The sequence below is a fragment of the Anarrhichthys ocellatus genome, unplaced genomic scaffold (assembly GCF_004355925.1).
Source record: "Anarrhichthys ocellatus isolate YVR2014 unplaced genomic scaffold, GSC_Weel_1.0 scaffold27, whole genome shotgun sequence".
In the NCBI taxonomy this organism is placed as follows: Eukaryota; Metazoa; Chordata; class Actinopteri; order Perciformes; family Anarhichadidae; genus Anarrhichthys; species Anarrhichthys ocellatus.
The window spans coordinates 2,590,817-2,614,739 of NW_022280057.1; the positions used below are offsets into that span (position 1 = coordinate 2,590,817).

Genomic DNA, 23,923 nt, shown 5'->3' on the forward strand with positions numbered 1-23,923 from the left:
AAGATCGAAAGCTCCAAGACAGTCATGTACAAAGAGATTTTAGTTAGACAGCAGAGAACAAGGCAAAAATAAAAAGGTCCCTAAACCTCGTGCTCGGACTGTTCAAGCATCGGGTATTCAAGATTTAAATTCAGTTCATGAAGAGCAGTCTGACCTGTGTCATATTTAGTTTGATGCATGCGCCCCGCCTCATCCTACAAAGAATAGATAAAACCCCATCTGATATGCCAACCATAAGTATCCCCACCAACAGCATCCCCACAAACCCTGTGACACCATATAAAACCTATCTGAGGACATTAAAAGTGTTGTTAAGAGGCACAGCCATGACTTTGTTCATGGGTCAGACGTGTTGCTGAGGGCTGTAACAACTGGCCATCAAAATGTTAATGTGTTTAGTTTCTGTGAGGCAATATTCACAATCAGGGCGTAGGTATATGGGGTTGAAAGCACGCACGCACACGCACGCGCACGCACACACACGCACACGTTGAGAAACGTTTAGTGGCCCATTTCTTTTGCAGAGCTCATGTGGAAGAGGGCTTTATGTTAATTTTTCCAGGCTGCCCAAACGTAACCTGACAACCCCGTCACAGGGCACGAGTCGAAACCGAAAGCTAACACAGTATAGCACGGTCACATACACAGAGACTTCAATTATCCACATCCTGACGCCACTTCATCCTAAACATGGCTTCTTTTGCCTAATACTGATTATATACACACACACAATACAATGACACTTAAATATATGTAGAAATGTATTTTCATATGTAAACAAAACAAGCCAAATTTTATATTATTAAAAAAAAAAAAGAAAAAAAAAAAAAAAAAAAAAAAAAAAAAAAAAAAAAAAAAAAAAAAAGAATTGAAATGCATTCAGTTGATGGGATAGTTAATGGGAAATAAATGTAACTGATGAAAGAGCCTCACGGAGAGAACGACGGATGGAAACGTGCGCGTGGATGTGTCGGTAAAGCTTAAATTAAATCCAGAAAATTGAAAATGTTTAGTTTCAGGCTAACCTTCATGTTCTGTTCAGTAACAAACACAGACCGCCTTAAGAAGTTCAGAAACAGCTGTGAATGACTTCACCCGTTAAGGTGGTATGTTGCAGTTGTGGTGGTTCAAACAGGTGTGTGGTGCAGATGCAGTCAGTGGAGACAAACTCTATATACATATGTAAAAACTTAAACGAGCCCTACGTGAACAAACTGCAGAAACTTCACTGAACATGTGAATTCACTGGTGTTGTGAAGGAATCTCAACACTCTTCAGCTTCAAATGTAACAGTTGGGAGTTGTGTTTCCGATGCCCTCTAGTGGCCAAAGAAGCAAACGCATGGCGAGAGAAGCCGGGAGACGGAGAAATGGGTCTGAAGTGAAGTACGAATACAGAATCCACTCCCAAGCGTAAGCGCATGACAGAGGATCGCTAAACGGTGCGTGTATGAGCTTCAGCACAATTCAGCATATGATGCACTTTAAATTAGACGTTAGGGAACAAAATGCTAAGGCCATATTGCTGGATGCTGCTCAAAGCAGCCGGTCAAGTAAATTTAGATGAATCACGTGCGAAACTTGGGACGCTCTCCTCACCGAACCCCAGACAGAACACAATGTATCAACGCTCCTTCCTTTAACTCGCGCTGTTCAATTCACACAGACAGATGTGCACGTGTCCTGGAATATTCTCATACAAGAGAAAACAAAAAAAGACTAAACATAGAACAATAATTACAATAACAAAGAAGCCAAAATTAATAAATTACATCAAATGCACCCCTGACAAAGACAGAACTCTTAAAAAACATCATCAAATTTTGGACACGAAACGGAAAAACAAAAAAATGAACACAAGAGGAAGAGGAAAGAGACCTGAAGCAAGCATGTTGATGGAATATATGGAATTTCCCTGAAGCATAACTTTTTATTTCTTTTTTTTATATATATATATATATATATATATATACACATACACACACACACGTTTCCTCATCATGTGGGGTGCAAATGTAGCACTTGGGGATGGTCTTTCCGCTTCACCTTGTGCTCCTCCTTCAGGAGGAGGAGGAGGAGAAAGAGGAGGAAGCTGTTGGGGACTGATACGGGACATCTTCTAAAGGAGCTCAGCTAGACAGGAACTTTACGAGTGCAACAGTAAGAGGCTTCTCAGCAACGGCTGCAGCATCAAATCTCTACAGAAACACAGGAAACATGAGTTACGGTCTTTAAGGAGATTATATCAGAGAGTATACGTTCCAGTTCGGTGAATAAGTGTAAGTGTCTCCTCACCTGAAAGGGCTTCTATGGGTTGACTAGAGGAATGCAGGGTGTTGACGGGGGTTCCCTTGTCCTCGAAGGCTACCCTGGTCCCGTCTGAGCTCCCGTCACAGTTGATCAAGACCTGGTTACAGTCCTCCGCCTTGATGAGGGGCAGAGCCTTAGAGTGGACGTTGAGGTCAATGAGTTCCTCAAAGCTCCACTGGTTGGATTTCCCATTGAGACCCGAAACCAAGTCCACCTTGGCGGAGTCCTGCTCATTCAGGAACTCCGAGCCCTCGACGAGGCGGCTCTTAGGGACTGGACTGGAGAGGTCAGGGGAGGAAGGAAAGAGGTGAATGGTTAGGTAAGTGAATAAGAGATTTCTCTAAAAGGAAACAGCTAACCATGTGTTAGTCCGTCTCAGTTCCAGGCCCAATCTTTCATACGTCGTTATGGTTTCTCTCGTCATACCTTCCTGCCTGAGTCTCAGCTGTGCTTATGCCGTTGTTGTTCTCCTTGTCGTCCATCTCTGGTTTCCCGTTCACGCTGCCCAGGGGCTCCTCTCTTTGTGCCTCCGGCTCACCAGAGGACAGACCACTCTCGTCTTTGTCGTCCTCCTCGGCGATGTCATCCGACTGGCCTACGACGTCAACGGAGGAAACGGAATTGAATGTCAAAAAAAAGGTCACGTTGAGAATTTAGTAAACCCATGTATGTAAAGTGTATGCAAACAAAGACAAAGAGGAGACGACACACCTTTACTCTCTGTGACAAAGCAGCACATTCATAAATGCGGTGATGCATGACTCTTCTAAACCTGCCGTCTGTGTGAGAGCTAAAGGACGGGAACACTTACTCTGGGTTTCACAGTCCTCTCCCTCCTCTCCTTCCTCTCCTTCCTCCTGTTTATCGTCATCTCCTGCATCGCCCTACGCAGGACACACAAACAACGCGTTAACACACACACTCAGTGTCGACGATGAGGCTGAATGAATGTGCGCTCACCTTCATGTCACATTGGTCCCCTTTTCTTGTTCTTTTCATTATTTCTTCAATTCTCTGAAATGGAAAAAAGCATTTTTTTTTTTTTTATAATGTTTCGTTGAGATCTACACAATGAGGGAACACTAAAAGTGTTTATACGGTCATTGAATAAATCATTTAAAAAGAAGATTCATCAGTCTGTCCGTACCTTCTTCCTCTCCATGCGTTCTTGCTGGTTCTGCTGCATGACGCGCTCTCTCTCCACACGGACTCTCTCTGCCTCCTCCAGGGCCTTGGCCTCAGCCTCCTCCCGTTCCTTCTGGAGCTCGGCCTGCTTCACCGCCTCCTCTTCGGCCATTCTCACCCGCTCCTCCTCCGCTAGGAGAGCATCTTCCTCGTCTTTGATTTTCCTCTCCTCTGCGAGCTTCTCCTCCTCCACCAAGCGCTTCAGTCGAGCCTCCTCCGCTAAACGCATCTCTTCCTCCTTTCTCAGCCTGCGATAGTAAAGAAACAGCCGTGAATGGCTTGAAGGCATACAAAATGACGACAGAATTGTAAAAGATTGTGTTTTTAAGATTCACTGAACAATTTAAAATAATCTTACTTCTCCTCTTCTTCCCTCTGTACCCTGAGCAGCTCCTCTCTCTCTTTCTGCTCTCGCATGAGTCGGCGATTCTCCGCCAGAATCTTGGCTGCCTCGGCGGCTGTGTTGCTGCCCGTCGAGGCTTTAGGGTCTGACGGGTGGGAAGACAAATATCGAAAATCTCTTTAGCACTTTATGTCGCTCTTTCACCCATTTCTCAATGTAGTGCTGACCCGAGGCCACAGCATCTGCCCCACCATAGGACGCAGAGTGACTGATGACAGAGGAGAGGAAGCCAGACTGGAGGAGGTTAGTCGTGATAGAGGAGGACAGGGGGCAGAATAACGAGCCTTTCACATGATCATCTCTGTGCTCTTTGAAAGAACACCGTGGGAATACAGTCACAGTTCAGCAATTATCCCGTGTATTAGTAAATGTTGCATATCGATGAGCAGGACTGCCACACATGAAAATATTGTGATTTCTATCAGATTTTTGTCTCACAGTCAGACATTCATTTAATTTTAATGAATCAAAAACATTACACAACTTATGAATATACCTTTTCATACACTCCTAAACATAAATGGTTTACACCTAAACTGTGTCACCTACCTTTTATTTTTTACATCTTTCTAATGCACAGTTGCATAAAGTAATAAAGCATTACTAAGCCGTTTTATCTTGCAGATCATGCTTCTCTCCAGGAGGTGGCAGCAGCAACAACCCCGGGTCTGTAACAGGATGTGACTCCAGATGGAACTTAATGTCTCCTGCTCCACTGAGATTTATTGCAACCTAAGCTGGCACGCAAACATACGCAAACATGCGCGCACACACGCGTGCGCACACACAGGCTCGCGCACGCATGCACACGTGTGTCAAGTCAATGTGCTGCTGTGAGAGCGAGAGCTCTAAAAGGATTTAAGGACTGATCATTTGTTTCTGATTGCCATTAAGTGGCTAAGTTAGCTAAAATTACAAAAAAGACGATTTTGAAAATAAAATGAGAGCAATATTCTTATGTACAACATTATGTTTGGTTAAGCAAAGAAGATTGTTTCCTCCTTCTATTCCTTTTTTGCACTCCCTTAGTTCAGTATGTATAACAATGAGCACCCAATGTTCAAAGGTGATCCTGTGGATCAAGATGTGCTTCAGTAACAAGTCCACTAAGATATTACTTTGAGCCAAATAAGATAAGATAAGCTAGATAAGAGGAAATTGATGTCTAGCTGGGTCACTTCCCTCCATGAAACAGACGCCATGGCCCGATGATCTAGTGCAAACATCCTTGTTGCCAGAACAACAATCAGCCTTGGCAAATATTGGTACCGACTTATTAAAATCTGTCAGCCTGCCTTTATATGGACCTGCTTTACATGTCTGTTTTACCATCATGAAAGACCCTCTATAGTGTCAGATATATTTGAATGAGGTGCAGTAAAACATGTATATTGTGGACTATCATTGCTCACCATCTTTCTCTTTGGTCTTGTTGGAATCAGAGGACTGTGGAGACATAGCCTGGACAGGACACAGATCCTTGGACTTGGAGTCCCTCTTTCGCAAGGTGGGGGGCCCTGTTGGAGTGAGAGCTGGTTTCTGGATAGGTGGAGGTTTGGCCGACGTAGGCTGGGGGGATGGGGGGCGTTGTTTCATTGCACCCGGTGAGGGTGGGCGTGTCCTGGAACTTTGCCTGTCAGAACAAAGTGTGAGTTGCGTCCATGTGTGTTTTAAAATTAAAGCAAAAATGAAAGGCTGCATTCAAACTCTTAAAACACTTGAAGCAAAATATCACTAAATCGCTAAAGTTGTGTTGGATAAGACTTGTGGTCTTACTTGGGTACTGTTGGGGAGGGCGTCCTCTTTGGGGCTGGGTTGGGGGCTGGGGAGGGCGTCCTCTTCGGGGCTGGGTTGGGGGCGGGGGAGGGTGAACGGTTGCGTCCCAGGGTGGAAGATGGAGAGGAGGGACGTTGCCCTCCAGGTGATGTAAACTGCTTGTCCTTCTGTCGTCCCACAGAGAAGGGACAGACGTGAAGAAGTCAGTCATGACCATCACTGAACAAGGATCATGCTAGCAACTCCTTACAAATACCCGCAGCTATAATCATTGTTCATTTAAATATCACTGCATCAGAAATGGTTGTAAATCAAGTTGTACCGACATTAAAAAAGGGTCAGTTAGAGACGGAAAAGAAAAGCAGGACAGTGAACAGGCAATTGGTGTACAGTTTCACAACTGGGACAAGACATTCGTTTCCTGTTTATGTAAATATAGCATTGGAGCAATACAGTGTCTTTGTATGAAGGAGAGGTCCAGAAGTCACCTCAAAGACACCCACAACAGTAACTTTACTATAGCCCCATTGAAGCGAGGCGGCTTAACGCATCCAACTTAAAAACACAATTTAATCAAAGTGTCTCGAGTGATAAGCTGTGAATTTCAATTATCTACAAAGAAATCTGTGCGAGTGGAGGAGAGAGGACAATGACATGGTGAGACTTTTTTGATGGCATTAGGCCCCAGGGTCAGGGTGGGTCGGACTATAATCAGGCCATTGTTGACCCCTTTGTCTCATGCTACGACAATGAAGGCCTTCAGTCATAGAGGACAGGCAGAGAGAGAGAGAGAGAGAGACAGAGAGAAAGAAATAGAGAGACAGAGAGAGAGAGAAAGACAGAGCGAGAGAGAGAGACACTACAGGCCACCAAGTGAGAACATCCGAGACATCACTTATGAGTGTTAGCATGTTGGCGATGTATCAACAAGTTCATATTATGAGTGAACAGCAAAGGTCAGAGAACAGCCGGAGGAGCAACATTTCCCTCTGCTTAGCATCCTGCAGAAGTACTTTGACAGGCAAATAACCGGATATGCGCTTATAAATCTGTCCGTCTGGGTCTTTGGTGGCGTCTGCTTATTTCTCCGAGCGGCCATTTAAATGCAGGAAAGACTGAACTTGTTCTCACTAGTTAAGACGTCTGTGTGCCGTCAAATCATGCGTCCACTATTAAAATGTTTTTATAGTCCATCCGTATTTTCTGAGTCAAATTCAAATACTTTCCCATGGAAATAAAATCAAACTTTAGCCAAAATTAAAAGGCAACATGGTTTTACAAACACAGCACGACATTATACATTTTACTGTGTAATCTCTGAATTCTGTTCCCTAACAGTTTGATTTACAGTGTGGAACTTATTCCTGCAACCAGAATATCATTCTCATTGCTCCACACATCTCACTTAAATAATATTGTTACCAGTCTGTAGTTTGAAAATAGACAAGATTGGAAACTCTCATATACTCACATAGGCATATAATAAATACTTATTAATGAGGATACAAAAACACAGCTTATGGAGAAGGGCACAGGAATGACGTTCACTAAGCTTTCACTTAAGATCATTAAGAGCATTACACACGTCTTCTTGTAAATGTCAGATTCTGGCCAGTGGTGTTAGTAGCGTTAACTCACCATTGAGGGGTCGAGGGCTCCGTCGGCAGACACGGAGGTGGTCATGCCGCTCTTCTGTCGGTCGATGCTGCGGCTGCGCACAGGCCCCCGCGGTAGGACCAGGGGAGTGGCCGAAGCTGAGCGAGGACACAGGTGACACTCTGGTAAAGGACACAGTCATTGCACGGCCATGGGAGCATAACCAACGGGAGGCGGGATAAGCGGCCGAGGTGGGCAGCAAAGCAGCAAAGAAAATAAGAATAAAAGACAGTGGAGGGAAAAAGAGAGGGAGGAAGGGAGGGCAGATGATGGGTGAAAGAAATGAAGGAGAGTGATTTGTAAGGGGACAAGAGCACAAAAACAAAAGGCGAGTTGTTAGAAATAGCATTTTAGGCAGGCAACAGCTTGATTTCTGAAGCTTTGATTGAGCTGGAGATTACAGAAGACAAGAGGAGCAGAGAGCAACAATCTCACAAACAAACCCAGACACTCCACAGGTACCAAAGCTTCTGGACACAACATGAACACACAACCGAACACCAAGAACCACAGCACACACTACACAAAACCTACCACAAACACCGAGACGGCAAACACATATCACACAGATGTATTAGTACACTAAACGCACAAAGAATGTTGATCGTGTTTGTTTTGTTTTGTTTAGTATCGGTAACTAAAAAAGGAGAGTTTGCAATCTTTCAGTCCTTCCTGACATTATAAGTTAACTCTCCAGACTCTAGATTGGACATTGAATGCAACATCTGCTGTTGTTTCAGGACAAAACTGCCTCTGGCATAAGCATTGCTTTACAATATCTTAAGACTTCCACACACAAACAAATCTCAAATTGTAATCAGGACCACCGGATCCAAACTGTTGATGCTGAGCTGCTGTGTCGTGTAGCCTGTAGGCAGTACGGATAGTAAAGACTGTTGTCCAGTAGCTGTGTCAGATGGAGGGATTAGGCATGATAATCCTGAGACCTGAGGAACTGCCACTGCCACTCCCTGCCACTGCCTGCTCACAAATGGGTTTTTGTTATTCATTCGGACCACTGACCAGCTATGTTGACTGTGAAACGTATCCTGCCATGAGCTACCGCTGCTGCTGCTGCTGCTGCTGTGTCGTGTTTCTACTGGGGCCATACTTAGCAGAAGATCTATAGCCGCTAATGGGTTTGTAATGGCCGGTCAATAAACACACCACAACCTAAAACCAACACGGGGAATACAGCTGCAGTCTTTACAGTATGCCGAGTCTCGGACTATGTATATCCATAATCTCTGCCTTAAATACCGTAGCCCAAAATCTAATGCCAGAATGGGGACATCCTGAGATTGAATAGTGCGACATCAAGCCGATATATCCCACAGATATGCCAGTAATGGAGCCCCCAGCACTCTGGTCTCACTACCAGAACACATGCAGTGGCACAACGGTCTCATTCTGACGTAACGAGAACCAACAGGTAAGCAGCTTAGAGCAAATCTCCCAGCATGGTCCCTGAGGCTCCTCAAACGCAGAGAAACGCTCCCGGCCAAGTCTGCCCCGCTCGGCTCGGCTCAGCACACAACAGCCAATTGTGTAAGAATGCATGTGAGCTGGACCTGTGTGTGTGTGTGTCAATATTTACTGAGTAACTATGCTCTCTCACATGAGTGTACTTTGCTGTACTGTACATAACATAAAACAGCTGATCGTTACAATAGCCGCTTTTAAACACTTTGGTAATTCCACCACCACTGCCGCCGAGAGGCCACTGTTAACTTTGAGAGGATTGTTTCTAAAGCAGAAGGGCGCTGGGTTGACTTCTACTGATAAACCGAGGGAGAGTAGGGAGGACCGGGTTCTGTGTCTAGCCATCCTTCCTCTTTGTCGGGGTTTCAGAGGTTACCTGGAGCGTTTGTTCCTTCAGCTGACAGGGCGGCGGCGCTCTTGCTCCTAGCTAGTGAGGCCTGGGTGGGGCTGAGCAGGCGACTAAGAACCCCTCCGTCCACAGGGCCAGCCGGTGGCCTGCGAGCTACACGGCCCGAAAAGTCACCCGAAAAAAAAAACAGAGGAGAACAAAAGAGGCCAAGAAGGAAAGAGTGGATGAGAATGGGGGGGGTGAAGGCAAAACAGGGGGGGGGGGGGCAATGAAGTTCAGAAAGGTCACCATGTGATTTAACCAACAGGAGAGAATCAACATCAACAAGCAAAGGTCACGTCTCAGTAATCTTACATGGGCTCCAACTGTCTGTAATCTGTTAACTTTCAGTGATGTTCAATAAAGTGAGGATCGTCGGTGAGAGACGGTAAGGAAAGGATGCCATGGAAAAGTGCTGAGACAGACCAAATACTGATTGTCTGGTAACTGAAGATCAGTTAGAACAGTGGTCAAAGTAGACAATAAGGTCAAATCAATGGTCCCTGGAGGTAGAGGGAGGTGTGCTGATGGGAAAAACAATCCATTAGTGACCGTCAAAGACGACAGAGGAGTACGATTGGGTAGGAAGATGAGAAGTGAAACAAAACTAAAAGTGACTGTGACCGGGCAATAGTTCTTCAGCTTCTGCAGTGCAAACTGCTCTATAGTTAACATGAAGAAGGTGGCACATTTGATGAAAAAAAACAAGGAGGCTGACTGCAATGGTGATGATATCATGAAAGCACCTATGGTGAAACAAAGATCTCTTGCTTCCATGAAATGAAAGAATTAACAATTCCCCATTTAGTCCGTTGTTGATATCCCCGTGTACAAGGAGGAAATCACCCAAGAAGAAGAGTTCAAGTGTTTCTGTAAATGCTAGCTCTTCAAACGGAGAGTACAGAGTCACACACTTCCCTTTGGAGCTGTTATTGAGAAGACATCTGTTGCAGACAGACTTGTTTGTTAGCTGCTGAGTGCTCACCCTTGGGGCATGGCGGCATGCTCTGTACCCAGGTATTAGGAACCTGGGGTATTCGTCTGAGTTAAGGTTATAGTTGTGCTCTATTATTTAAGGTATTTTAGCTGATGGGATGTATTAAGTCAGTTTGAATGACGGTAGCTGTGTTGTATTATTGTCTACAGAAAAAACATGTATACAGAACAGGAACAATTTTACAGCCGATCTTCCGAACAAATGCCGACATCGCTACAGGACAAACAAAGCGTCGGTGGTTAACGGCGATACACAGACTGCAGGGAGGGGGTGACGGTGCTCCGGGGGTGCTGTGGTGGGATGGCACTGCCACACACCACACCGAAGCACGAGCCTAGTGACTTAATCAAGTTACGACGTCATCTTGGAAGGAGAAAACAATCAACACTTTGTGACAACAATACAATACACTGTGTTAGTGCAGACACGGCACACAACAAAACCATTCCTGGGTTGTCATTTGAAAAGAAAACAATAAAAAAAATAAATGGTTAAAACAAGATGAGGAACATAGCACAGTGCAGGATCTGGTGGGTTAAGACAGCAGAAAGGTTAAGGCACACATGGAAGGAGCACAATGTTCCCAGTAAATCACAGACATACGACACGTTAGAGAGGCTTAGCAGCTGCCTGGGGGTAAGTCAGAGTGAGTGAGCAAGACTTAATTAGAAGGGAACGTAGATGGAAGGAACACGTAGAAAGAAGAGTTGGCCGGTTTATAAACCCATATAGCTGATGACACTGAAATGAGCTCAAGCGTTTATCCCCGAAACCTCTTAGTCGCCGACAGAGTTGATGGGGTTTTAAAAGCCAATTCAGAATGAGCGAGCAGCTAACGTCATAGCAGCATGCTTGTTAATAACAACGGAGGCCTGAGTGATGCAGATAGAGGCATGACAACACAGATTTCCGATTGTTCATGCTAGCCACCTTGATCTTCCGTTGACGCCTTATCGGGCTTGGCCGGGGTCTGTGCTCTGCCCTCACTTACTCGTGAGTGGGAGGAACTTCTCTTCTTGACAGAACGGCCTACGGACATGAAAGTGGGAGTTACAGCCGAGCAGGCGCTGGAAAGGAGTCAACAAGGAATCCCCAAAGACAGTTTTACAAGGCATGTGCACTTCATTTGGCCTTATGCGAGTCACCAGGCCGGGGCAGACAGCAGCTGATGTGACGTGTAACAGACTAAGTACACAGAGGAGAGTTCCAACTGCCCAATCGGATAATAATCCAGGTAAACCATTAGCATGTACAAAGAAAAAATGCTATGTGGTTGTCATAGCTGAGATAGATCTTATCTTATAATGGAACTTGTTGAATATTTGCTCTATATCTGGTTTGCTAAACTGTGCACAGTACCCCATCTGTAATATGAAAGCATAGTGTTGGATGGAGAGCGGATCTTTGGCACCTGTCTGTTCCACCTGAAGCTTTTTGACATCTTCCTTACTGGCCTGAGCAGCATTGTTAGGCAACCGATTACAAGACGAACTCCTCGGCTTAACACCTGAGAGACAACGATGAAACACCTCATGATGAATTTACAAGGCGCTCCTCTTCGATGAACGGTACAAAGTTTCTTTTTTAGAATATATTCATAGGCCTAGGAAAGGAAAAGCATGAATATTAAACATGTCGAGAGAAATAGAGCAATCAACGATATCAGAAAGAAGAAATGGCACTGGCAACCCATAGAAGCTGTGGAGAAATATGAATCAACCGATTGTGTTGATTAGTTTTTCATAAGTCCTGTGAATCAAAATGCTTTTAATGTTGTGACAAGCTTCTATTGCACTATGAGCAAATGTATAATCTAATCACTATGTGGTGCGTGGGACCTCTTATGATTCTGAAAATGTAATCCAGTGCTTCATAGAGGTGCGTGGTGAATGGATTGAGAGGCCATGCTACTTCAGAATTAGCTGGAACCAGAGAGCTCAAGCACTTGTTACCAGTCTGTCAGCGCTCCAGTGAGTCTGCGTTTAAAGCCCTGGATGTGGAGAGCACAGAGGTCAGAGTTCACTCCGGGCTTAAGAGTTACAAGAGAAAGTAGGGTTACTCCAGATCATCTAGTTGGTCACCTGGTAGATCTCAGGACATTATTCATCAGAGTAACACATTTACCTGAATGATAATAGACTACGTCGGTTAAGAAACAGCACAGAAATCCAAGGAGGGTAGGAGGAAGGGAGGGGGAGAAGGAGCCTATGAGGAGGGGAGGAAGGGGGGAGGGGGGAGGGAAGAGAGGAGACTTACGTTTGTCGGGAGATTTGATAAGGGTGGCAGAGGAGGTGGATAGGCGTTTGCTGATGCCAGCCTCAGACGGCTGTTTCAGGTTCATGGTGGACGTGGAGCGCTTGTCCACTGAGAGGGAGGAGGAGAGACAGACAAGGGAGGCGGGGTTTACACTGGAGCTTGGCCAATGGAGGAGGGCATTTGGGTGCACACAAGGGAGTACAAGGTTCTGCAAGATCCTAATATGTAAAGGGTGATATGCTGCTTCATTAATATACCTAAAATAAAATACATAAACACAAAACACACTGGTAAAGTTTCCCCGTTAACCCAAGTGCTACTAAAGCAGTGCACATTTAGTGGCGCACTCTTAGCAAATACACATGATATACAACATGAATTTGCTGTTAAATATCATGTTTAAAATGACAATGTTCATTTTCAACAAACCATAACAAAGTCGTTGTTGTTTTAGAGGCAGGCACGGTGGTTAGTAAACAACAGAAGCTCATTTTTTGACCACTCCAGAGAGGAGAGCATCACCAACATCACATGAATGCGTGCCAGAGAATCCAACGGTGATATAAGTCCTGTTTATTTCATGTGCCAGTCAATCGGCCTTCCATGCAAAATCACCCATGTGACCTGGAAGTGCTCGACAGTGTGAGTGAGTGAACAACCTGAAGCTACACTTGCAGCTAGTCACCCAGCACAAGGCACGTTAAGAACATCGGCCCCATACGAACACCGTTAGTGAGAAGCTTCCAGTTAGACTGCGGGGGGGGGGGGGGGGGGGGGGGGCGGTGGGGCATTCTATCTAGAGTGCCAGTGCCAGTCCATGCTACATTGGTGAGCAAATGATCAACAAACAAAACCTTGTCGACTCTTCAGTGGCTTTTCTGGCGAGGCAGGGGAGACAACTATAGTTACTGGAGACGAAGTGCCGGCATCAGAGTCTCCTGTGGGGGAAAAGAGAGCTCCCAGAGAGGAGCAATAGAGTACAACATGCTGAGAAACATCCTTCACATAAGGAGGGAGACAAGAGCCTGGCTGACACCCAGTCCCTACAGCAGTAAGTATGCTGACCTCAGTTGGTGCCTCGACAATATAAACAACCTATAATTTAAAATGACCCATGTATTTGTGGTTTATTGCTTGAGTGTCAAATAGTGGGAGTGATTGTACGAAGGGGTCAAGTGATCTCACGTGTAGTGGTGAGAGAGCTCCACAGACTAGTAACAATTGCCGTTTACATTACAGCTTCAGATCTCAGTACATTAATTGGATTTTATGAGTTGACTTTACTGCACGACAAAACAGGGTTTGCATAACTGCGGACAGCCAACATTATCCGACAGTACTGTTATCTGATTATATATCATATTTTGACTTTAACTAAATTAGATTGTTGAAAAAAAGATTGTTGAAAGCTCTCTACTTTTACAGTCTGAAAAGGGGCCTTTTTATTTCTGGGGGGGGGGTTCAGATTTTGAGCTATTAACCAGAAGATCTTAATAAAATGATGTGCAATGTATAAATGCTTGACTGATAACAAGGCTGAGCTCTTATGGCTGACCCTGAAAATTACTTAAAGCAGCCGAAGTTCTCTCACGCGTAGCTCCCAAGCTTATAGCAGCTAGTTATCGTGGAGGAACACAATCACACTATATCTGTGAATAACAAAAACAGATGGAACTGCGCTTCCACCTGAATATGTATCAATACCGGCTTGAGTGTCATCTGGCATTATCATCAGGCAAAAATAGCTTCATATTGCTTTCATGTGCATTGTGGCTGGAACCACTTTCATGTCTTGTTTTGAATAAAGATGAAGAAGTGGCCTCTACCTGTCCGCCCATCTGAGTCTGTGGCCAGTCCTCCCCAGGACCATCGTTTCTGCCTCTGCTCCACTCGCTGACTCCGCTCTAACGTCCGCCGCATCATCGCCTCGTAGTGCTCCTGCAGCGTTACAGGGGCAGGCGGAGAGAGAAATGCAAGTCATTTAAAGCAGGGCGACACGTAAACCTGTGTTTCTATGTTAACTCAATTTGTTAAGTCAAGAGAGTCAAATCAACCAACAGCTGTGAGGCGCTTGAGACTCCCTCCGTTACCTTTTCCTCTTCCTGTTTCTGTTTCCTCTTCTCCTCCACAGCCAGTCGCTTCTGCTCCTCCTTTCTTCGCTGGTCATCAACCTTTTTCTGACGCTCCTCCACTTGACGCTCCACTTGCATCTTGGCCTTGCGCTCCCGCTCCATGACCTGAGAGTCTTTCAAAACTGCAGGTGCAGAAAAACAACAACAAAAAAGTAACTTCTTAGCATGTTGTCTTAAGCTTGGGCTACAATAACTTCACACAGAAGAAACGGGGACCACGCCCTTACCCTGTTGTCTCTCTGCCTCCTCCCGCCTCTCTTTTGCCACTCGCAGCCGGTCGTCTATTCTAAGAGCAGCACCGTCAATGACTGCAACACATGTGTACATGTGTATATGTGGTTAAAAGATATAACATATAAAGCAATGCTTATTCGGAGAACAAAAGGTGGGGGGGGGGGGGAATTACAATGCAGGATAGTGTTACAAGAGCATGACGTGTGACCGTCATTGAAGAGCTTTGTCAATGGTTACAGTAATAAGATGATGACTACGGATTACCTGCAGTAAGCTATACTGACAGGGTGGTGGAAGTGGATTGTCTTGCATCTAATGGTTCAGGTTACGGGAGACAATACAGCGGTGATAGGGCGGTATCAGTGGGAACCAGTCTGTTTCTGTGTCAAGGCGTGGTGTCGTTTACCTGGCCTGCTCCCCTGAGGTTTAGCTGGTGCGTTGGTTGTAGGTCCGGGGCTGTTCCCTGACAGGCTGCGCCGCTCCTCGGCTTGTACTTGTGCAGCTGCAGCTGTATGTAGGAAAACACAGAGACACACACAGTTTACACACAACTAGAGTCACATCATGTCAGGACTGAGGAAGCAGGTTTATCAGATAATGTCTAGGAAACAGAATAGCTCTGGGTGATCCAAACCAATACAGTTTAAAAATCAGCTGTTTCTTCTCTGTGCTTTGTTTTCCATAGGAATGCTAGTTCAAGAGCGATCCAACACATTTGAAGCTACAGAACAATCCAGCTATTCAGCCGTCTGGCACAACCCATCCCTCATGGTCGACCCTGTAACCGGCCATACACGGATTTCTGTGACCAGCTCACAGGGATGGGCTGCTGTGAGAGACGTGTCTGGAATTGAACCCTTGTGAGCTTCCTGGTAAACTTTAAGCCCGCGAGTGGACATCAATCTACAAAACTACTCCATAAAACATTTTAAAAATCAATACGGGACACATTTCCAAGTCATCCTGTCCTTGCAGCAAACTGATTTGCTTTCTAATTCGGGGTTGTGATTTCTAAGCAGCACAGAGAGAAGATGTCAGTGTGCTGCATGCAACAGCTTACATTTTGTTGCAGGAGTTTACAAAACCTTTAAAGTAGCAAATACTTCAACTCTCCCACCGGGACTACCACAGGGTTGAAAGCACTTTCTTCAGTAAAAACTACAGTTTTAATGGGAAAGTCGTGGTTAGGAGATACAGGGGCAGAAAGGAAGGAAACGGTGAGGAAATGATCGAGCCTTTTCTCTGCTCCATTTCCTTCTGTGTCGATGTGTATTCAGCATCGAAGAAGTGCTGACAAAGCGGCAAACCGATGGTCAGTCATGGGACATTCACATTACTGATGAACACTTCCAACTGTGTTCTGAGAGTCTCACACTGTCTCCTTCACTAACTCAACTAGTTCCTACTGTTGCCATAATCATTCAAACTAATTCATGCAATTTGAATAATCAACTTTCTGGCAAAATTGCTGTTATCATCATTTTTTTACTTATGTAACCCTGTCTCTTTAAAAAGGCCAAACTGTTTATTTAAACGTTTTAGGATATTTATGGTTCTATAAATCACATGTACGTCTCTATGCACAAATTTTGTTGTTCTCGTGATTTATAGACGTTCTGAAACACTGCTTTACACTACTACCACCAAATGTTGTGTGGCGATAAAGTGAAAATGCGTGGACAAAGGAAATCCATTGTTGACCAAATATATTGAAATCAACAATGCTTCTTCTCCCTCATCTGTCAGAGGGGAGACAAGATAAGAAATGTCCACTGCGTGTGGCATGATGTGCTGGGTCATGATCATGTGCGTGTGTAATATTGTCACCTCACCCACCGCTAATTATAAAAAGACATTAACATGCTACTGCTGCTTCACATCAAACACTGCACCAGCGAATCACAGAAGGCTTGTCGTGATAAAGCAGCTGTAGAAATGCCGCCTTACAGACATTTCACTCAAAAGAAGCAGCCACAGTGAACCGAAATGGTTACGCGATGAACGTCATCGAAGCAGGAAATACCTTTTACCGTGTGGAAAACATCCGTGCTGAGCCCACCGCAGGCACCGATCACGGCGTGCAAGTCTTATCAGTATGGAAATTGACTCTACGCTCGTCTACCTTTACTCTGTGGAAACCAGAGGACGACAAAGGGCCGTTCTCACGTGAACGGGACACCGACAAATAAGGAGAGATAACACCATCAAATGCACCATTTGACCAAAGGAAGACCTATCAGTGCAGACATGGAGAACTGAGAAACATGGCCGGGCATCTGGACTGATTACACATCTCACACACAGAGCTGGGCGGTCTTAATATAGGTCATTACTTATATACTGTATATCACCATAAAGCATGTTTTCTGGTAATTCAATTAATAAAAGGTCTATATGAAATAGGTAATGCCTATTTTTGTATACTCCCGAGTAAGACTTACATACTTGACGAACGTAAACTATGGAGGGTTTTCTAATCTAACTAAAAATGTAAGTGCGAAAGGAACAGAATTACATGCGTGCAAAAGTAAATACTAGTAATGTGATTAAGACGAAACTTTGATTTAACTACACTGAGGTGTTCCCATATGCTGAATTCTTATCAATTCACATTTTCTGCAGATTTTGAGTCGTAGTGTAGCATGCGCTTGTTAGTATCAATCTAAAGGAAGCAGACTTATTGTGCACCGTGAATGGCGATGATTAATTATCATATCGAGTTATCGCCCAGCCGTACTCTCATAGAGAACAATCATCCTGAAGTAGCTGTAGTAGTCACACACACACCGGGTATGTGTATTCTGCAGCAGCATTGATGCTCTCAAGTCAAGCAGTAGCTTATGAGGGTTCGAAGTGTGCTGCTAAAGTAGACAGTACCCGTCACTTCACTTTAGATATGACTCCCTATTTCAACCCCACTGATGACTTGGATAAACGTGGGTAAAGTAAGAAAAACATGAATGAATCAAAAACAGAAAGAGAAAGCACATTTATCTCTGCTAAAGAAAAGGAAGCTCAGGATGGATGACGAGCTTCTCAATCGTGTTTAGGCCTGTATGAAGGTAGGCATGGAGTCTGAAGTGAGATGATTCATATCTAAACAGAGAGAACACATCGGAACGCTTTGAAAGGTTAATGCGTCACCTTACTAGCAACAATTACTGAGTGTGGGCTGTAAAATATAAAGTATATCAACAGTAACACCGTGTGAATGACATGATGATGCAGATTTAGGACAATATCTGTGAAGGAGCCGCTCAAAACGTATCCACTTGCACTGAATAAAAGAATGTACACGATGTAGTTGTGAGACTAAATGCTACGTTTCGATAGCATGCCCTCTGAGTGCACAACGGGACTTCATTCTGCATTCTCTGGTCTTTAAAAGGGAAGTAAAAGCAGACAGGAAAGCAAAGCAGCTGAGTAGGTAACAAACGTCAAGCTAAAACGTAACACAACATCCAGTTATACAAGGCTTTCTGTTACATTGATGCTCGGAAGATTGTATTGAATTTCTGGGTGCCACAAACCGCAGTGGATGTACCTACTCACTGAACTCACTGTTCAACATGAAGAGCGAGTCACACTCACACATTCATGCTTTGATTGAAGAGCTTAAATGAGAGCGCCAGGTGTGCTCATAGAAATGAGAAAGAGACGATAAGAGGAGGAGAGCTGAGTCATCAATCCATCCCTATGGAGATTTGCACACATTAACATAAATCATTGCCGCTGCACTGATAGCTTCAGCTAAACTGTTATTAACCGGGCCTCCAACTATACCACGGCTTGATCAATGGTCAATGATCAATCACTTGTTCAGGTAGCCTGTTGGAGACGGTTAAAGATCCAGTCTGCAGTGGGCGTACCTAAAATATGATGTGTTATCATCTGGTTTAATGTGACGTATTTCAGTCTGTGGTCTGTAGTCCGGCTGCCTGGTAATGTCGTGACATACGAAGCTCTAGCGTAGACTACTCTTTTGAATGCCGGTAGATCTTTTCCTATATTTCTGCTATTCACTTCTCTCATGCACACGCTCTTATCATTTCCTTGCCGTCATTGTTTGGGGCTGTCGATCACGATATCAGCTGTTCTCATCAGCAGGTCTCTTCTATCTAATAGCACAGTGACACACCTACATTGTTAGCATATCATCTTGCTGCTGTGTCTTATTAAATATGATTGTGTCTATGCCTTTACTACATATATGTGGCTTTTACACACGCGCCCCTCCACCTCCACATCACCACCCAGTCACAGGATAATCAGCTTCATCATTTCATCAGCCACCACCACCAGTGTCTGGACTCAGATTATAGCATCATCCAGTATGCTATAAAACCATTCAGAGTGCAGCACGTATATATATAAATATGGATGTGGTCCAACCTTCAGGCTGCTGATTGTAATGGGGGCAGTAAAGACAACCGGGGGGGGCAGGGGGGGCTGGTGATGACTCTGCTCTGGAGGCCGAGAAAAACACTTAACAGGAAACAGGCCAACCTGCATTACATCATAACACTTCTAGCTGAATGCCAACACTGATCAAATGCTAGTTCTCTAAATGACAAGCATCTTTAGATGATGTGGGGAAGTAAGAGTGCGTTAGGACTCTCTTTTTTTGTCCGTCCTTCCAATTGCAGCCGTTAACGATCTCAGCTTCTTGGTACAATTAAGTAGCTTGTAGCACAGGAAGTGTCTGCGCCGCTTAATGAAGGGTGGACAACCGTAAGCCACCGAGTACTAAAAGCACATCGTGATCTTTAACTCCATCCAAACACAATGGGTTAATTCACTGACGAAAACATCTTAACACAAACAACTTGTACTTTGTTAATATTGTCAAACAATCAGTGAACCCGTCTTGTGTTTTCAATTAAAACATCAACCTTCTTGGCCATTTATGTCACACAGAGCTTCCCATTGCCGGCTCAAGACTTCTGGTCCTCAGATAACACTGCTGGTGCACGCTCACACATGTTCTCTCTCTCACACTCACTCACACTCACACACACACACACGCACACACACACACACGATCTTCTATGGGATTACTCGGGACCTGTTCATGCAAAGTTAAGCCTTGGCTATTTGCAGTGCTGCTAGGATAACGATGACACATCCCAGTTTCCTCGGGAGTCTCTTCTTCCAGGTGGACCATATTCTCTTAGATCGGCATTAAAAGGATCTGATCATATCCAAATGCATTATTAGTTATTACAATCAATCCAGTTATTGCTGGGCTCTTTAACTCATTTCTTTATGATTAGGCATTGGGGGCTAAAACAGAGTACTTACAGTCTTTATAGTATTAAGTTAGTTGTATTAAGTAATATACAAAGTATTTGCTCAACTCTCTTTATGAACACGGCAGACACTATACTACAAAAGTTATCAATAAATTACAAGTACTTTGGACTTACTAGTTACACAACAAAAAGCAGAACGTAATTAGACTTTATTAGTCCATTACACCTGTAATTATTTAACTAAACTTATCGTTAGTGTGTTCCAGTGGTGTATAGTTGTTTACAGTCTGCCAACATCAACAAGAGCAATCGACTTTCAATAATTGGAAAGTCAAATTGGACAATTTGTAATTGTTTTTCATTGAGAATTTATCCTCAAACCCCAAATCTCTAGACTAAGTTGGCATCAACTGATGCCTCGACCAGACTATCCTGACGATGGTCTGACCTTAGCCTATACAAATGAACATGTTTTGCCATTCAAATATTTCCGTGTGTGTGTGTGTGTGTGTGTGTGTGTGTACACTTATACTGTAACACGTCCTGTTAAAAAAGGTTGAAGATAGACAGACGTGGGACATTAGTGGAGCAATGCTAAGTGGATCCAAGAAGCTACAGCACATGCTGGAATTGAGGCCGGTCCATTTCCTCGTTTGGTTAAATACGACCAGTTCAGAAATACTTGTCGTGCTTTTAATGCTGCAGCAGCAGCAGCATGCGCTGAGCCAGGATCAGGGTAACCTTGCAGTAGTGTGATCTCCCTCCGTAATAGCAGGGAACATTTCATCCTTGCTCACATTCTTGTGGAAACGATCGTGCACATGAACCAGATTCCTTACATTATTTTATTATTATTGTCAGTCCTCTGCTTCGGCTGAAGGCCGAGCGAACTGACATCCAGGAGTCCTACATTTCACATCATTTGAAATGTTGTGGATATTTTCATAAACCGCAGAATTGGGTGGATGTAAATTCCAGATTGAGAAGACTGAATGGAAAAGTTAAGGGAAAGAGGAAGAATACGGACTAGTCCAGTTATGGCCAGGAGTAAAACATGCCTACACCCACACTGGGTATGCAGAGAACTCCCTCTTACCCTGAAACACTAAAAAAAAACATCAGCCCAACTGCAGCTCGAGTCATAACAAACTGTGCATTCATGCCCACAGATGCAGACACAGTAAACATCCATGTCTACATCTGAAGGGGGCCAGCTGAGGCGTGGATGAGAAGCATTGATACAGACTTTGCTGCTGCAGATGGCACATATATATATAGACCCACATGACATTGGGCTACTGGACCAACCAAAACTCCTTTATCACTTCATCAACTATGCAGCAACTATGCAGCCTCATTCTCTTATCAGAGCAGTGTGTCTGACGGTGTCTGACACTCCAGCTTTATCTCAGATTCAGGTCAGACATTGTTGTATTTCCCCTCCCTGGAGAGAGGAGGGGGATGTGCCATATGTCAACAAATAAGCATAACTGTCCAATAGGATGCAGAGGAGAAACGACCACTTCTGTAGAAGATAAGAGGAGTTTTTAGGGGCAGGAAGTACTGTGAACCCTGCTGGTGTGTGGCTGGACTAAGAGCTGTCTGTCGGTTTGAACTCGTGCACTGAAAGGCGCTTCCTGAACTCTTCCTGATCGGGATAGCAGATGATCACTTTTGACAATAATCCCCAAGTGATGAGCAACGTTATCTAAGCTACTGACTGAATGCCACTTACAACGCAGTTAGCTTCGTCTACCGCGCAGTTAGACGTTTGTCAATCCGGTCTAATATATTCACACAACAGCACTTTGAAAGGAAACGTGATTATTAAATTGTGTATAAGTAAAGCTAAAGTGAGCTTGGCGCGTTAAGGCCAACCAAAACGTTGAAGTCGTGACATGTCAACCGGCTCTTAAGCTACCAAACATCACGCTACAACTTCAGCTAACGTTAACCACAAGTACTTTACGTCGAAAGCTCTTTCTACGTAACTTATCGATATAACATAAGCTATCTGCTCGGGAAGAAGTTGCATATTTTTCCGCATCCATTGTCAGCATGTAAACCGGGACAGCGAGCTAACGTGACTAGCCCAGACAAGCTCTCCGCGTTACGACGCATTCAAATGACCCGGTTTAGCGGCGGCAGTTGCCGGTAAACGTTAAAAAGTGATGACTGCATATTAAGACACAACTGGGTGAAAAAATAACCAAGGACTGACAAGATGTTTCTTACCCATTTGGGCTCGCAAGCCTTTGAGAGTCGTAGCACCCTCCGCCATTTCTATGAAGTTTTCCTTCTCTGTGTTTTTTTCTAAAGCGCGTAACACCTCGCAGCCGGACTCGGACCTCACGGGGACGTGGATATCAAAGATGGCGGTGAGAGGTGAAGAGGTGTCACTCTCACTCTTTCCCGGAAACCGACAGAACGCGGACGAACCAAGAAAAGCCTTTAAAATGCTGCTGTGTGAATGGAAAGTTTTCTCTGGAAGCCCATTTCCGGAAGCAAAAAATAAAATAAAAATCACTACAAAAAAATTTAATTAAATAAAAAAAATTAAATTAAATAAAAATCACTACAAAAACATAAAATAAAATAAAAATCACAACAAAAAAAATTAAATCACTACAAAAAATTAAATTAAATTAAAAAATTAAATTAAATAAAAATCACTACAAAAAAATTAAATTAAATTAAAAAATGTAATTAAATAAAAATCACTACAAAAAAATTAAAATCACTACAGTTTACAAAAAAATAAATGATGAGATAGAAAGTCGGTTTTATTATTTCTACTCCAGAGCTGCTTCTTGCTGAAAATCATTTTAAGGGTGCGTTTGCTCTGTACAATCCCATGAGAAACAGCAAGCAATTGAAGTATTTCATGTGTTGTAAAGCACGTTTAAAGAATTCTTCAATGGACTCACAATCCATTTATGTCAAATGTAGGGTAACCTAAGTCAAAGAGCTGTTTCTATGACAATTTCGACTTTCTATCTCATAATTTCTCTTTTTTTTCTTCTTCTTCTTGTATTTTGTTTTTTTGTAAATTTAAAAATTGATGTAGTGATATTTGTATTTATATTTTGCGGTCAGAAATGGGCTTCCATAGTTTTCAGATATTTTTCAGCTGCAGATACATTATATTTAGAAACTTTTTTAAAATCCTTATCAAAGGCAATTCCCTATTATTTAAATACAGAATAAACAGTATTTAAATGTCAGTTTCTCACTTCTTACTGTCAAGAAGAAACAAAATTGAACCCAATATTTTAAAATAATTTATTTTTTCATTTTTTGTAAAAATAAGATTAAACATTTTCATGAGCTCAAGTGATTACTAAAAACTTCAACCCTGATGTTGAAGAATGTGAGTTCCTCCACGTCCACTTGCAAGAGAATAGCGTTGCACGAGGCTGCAGCATTTTGAACTAAACGTCTTGCAAACTGCACGGTTTACCATTATTTGTGACTTGTAGTAGATTATCATTCTAATAGACGATCTAAGCGGTTGCTAGTAAACTACAGGCCACGTTTGCTATATAGCGGCCTCTAGCGTTCATGTGGGCGTTGTTGCATGCTGATTCATTGAATTGAATTTATCTACAAGAGATAATGAACACACCAGCAATTAAGTTTTGGACTCAATTCAGAAACGACGCATGCTACAAAACGGTTTAGTCGAACAAATAAAGTATTTTCAGCACATGAACATTTTTTTTCATTAGACTTCTGAGATTCACAGAGTTTTTAGAGTAGAAGGAAACAGGTCTCAGGCAAGAGAGTAAACTTTACTGAAAGCGTGTTCATCATTTGCTTTTGAGAAAAATCGTGATGGGAAAAAAATGTAAAC

At 43.6% G+C, this 23,923-nt stretch overlaps 1 protein-coding gene across 8 annotated transcripts; it reads right to left on the reverse strand.

Annotated features, from left to right (window-relative positions):
• Positions 1 to 1,969: 1,969 nt before the first annotated feature.
• map7d3 (MAP7 domain containing 3) lies at positions 1,970 to 22,476 on the reverse strand. Of its 8 annotated transcripts, none has more exons than XM_031862685.1 (20): positions 22,306 to 22,476; positions 15,225 to 15,326; positions 14,812 to 14,892; positions 14,543 to 14,706; positions 14,279 to 14,390; positions 13,307 to 13,390; positions 12,453 to 12,560; positions 11,608 to 11,703; positions 11,127 to 11,225; positions 9,188 to 9,313; positions 7,312 to 7,451; positions 5,674 to 5,840; positions 5,310 to 5,530; positions 3,853 to 3,982; positions 3,457 to 3,742; positions 3,270 to 3,323; positions 3,121 to 3,193; positions 2,736 to 2,904; positions 2,295 to 2,587; positions 1,970 to 2,197 (listed from the first exon to the last, which is right to left on the reverse strand). In XM_031862685.1, the coding sequence occupies exons 1-20, from the start codon at positions 22,349 to 22,351 to the stop codon at positions 2,190 to 2,192; spliced, it is 2,559 nt and encodes an 852-aa protein (XP_031718545.1). In that variant the 5' UTR covers positions 22,352 to 22,476; the 3' UTR covers positions 1,970 to 2,189. The 8 variants fall into 8 exon arrangements, with proteins under 8 accessions (XP_031718545.1, XP_031718537.1, XP_031718539.1 ...); XM_031862677.1 differs by having other exon boundaries at positions 7,312 to 7,427; positions 22,306 to 22,419; XM_031862679.1 differs by lacking the exon at positions 9,188 to 9,313 and having other exon boundaries at positions 22,306 to 22,419.
• Positions 22,477 to 23,923: the final 1,447 nt, after the last annotated feature.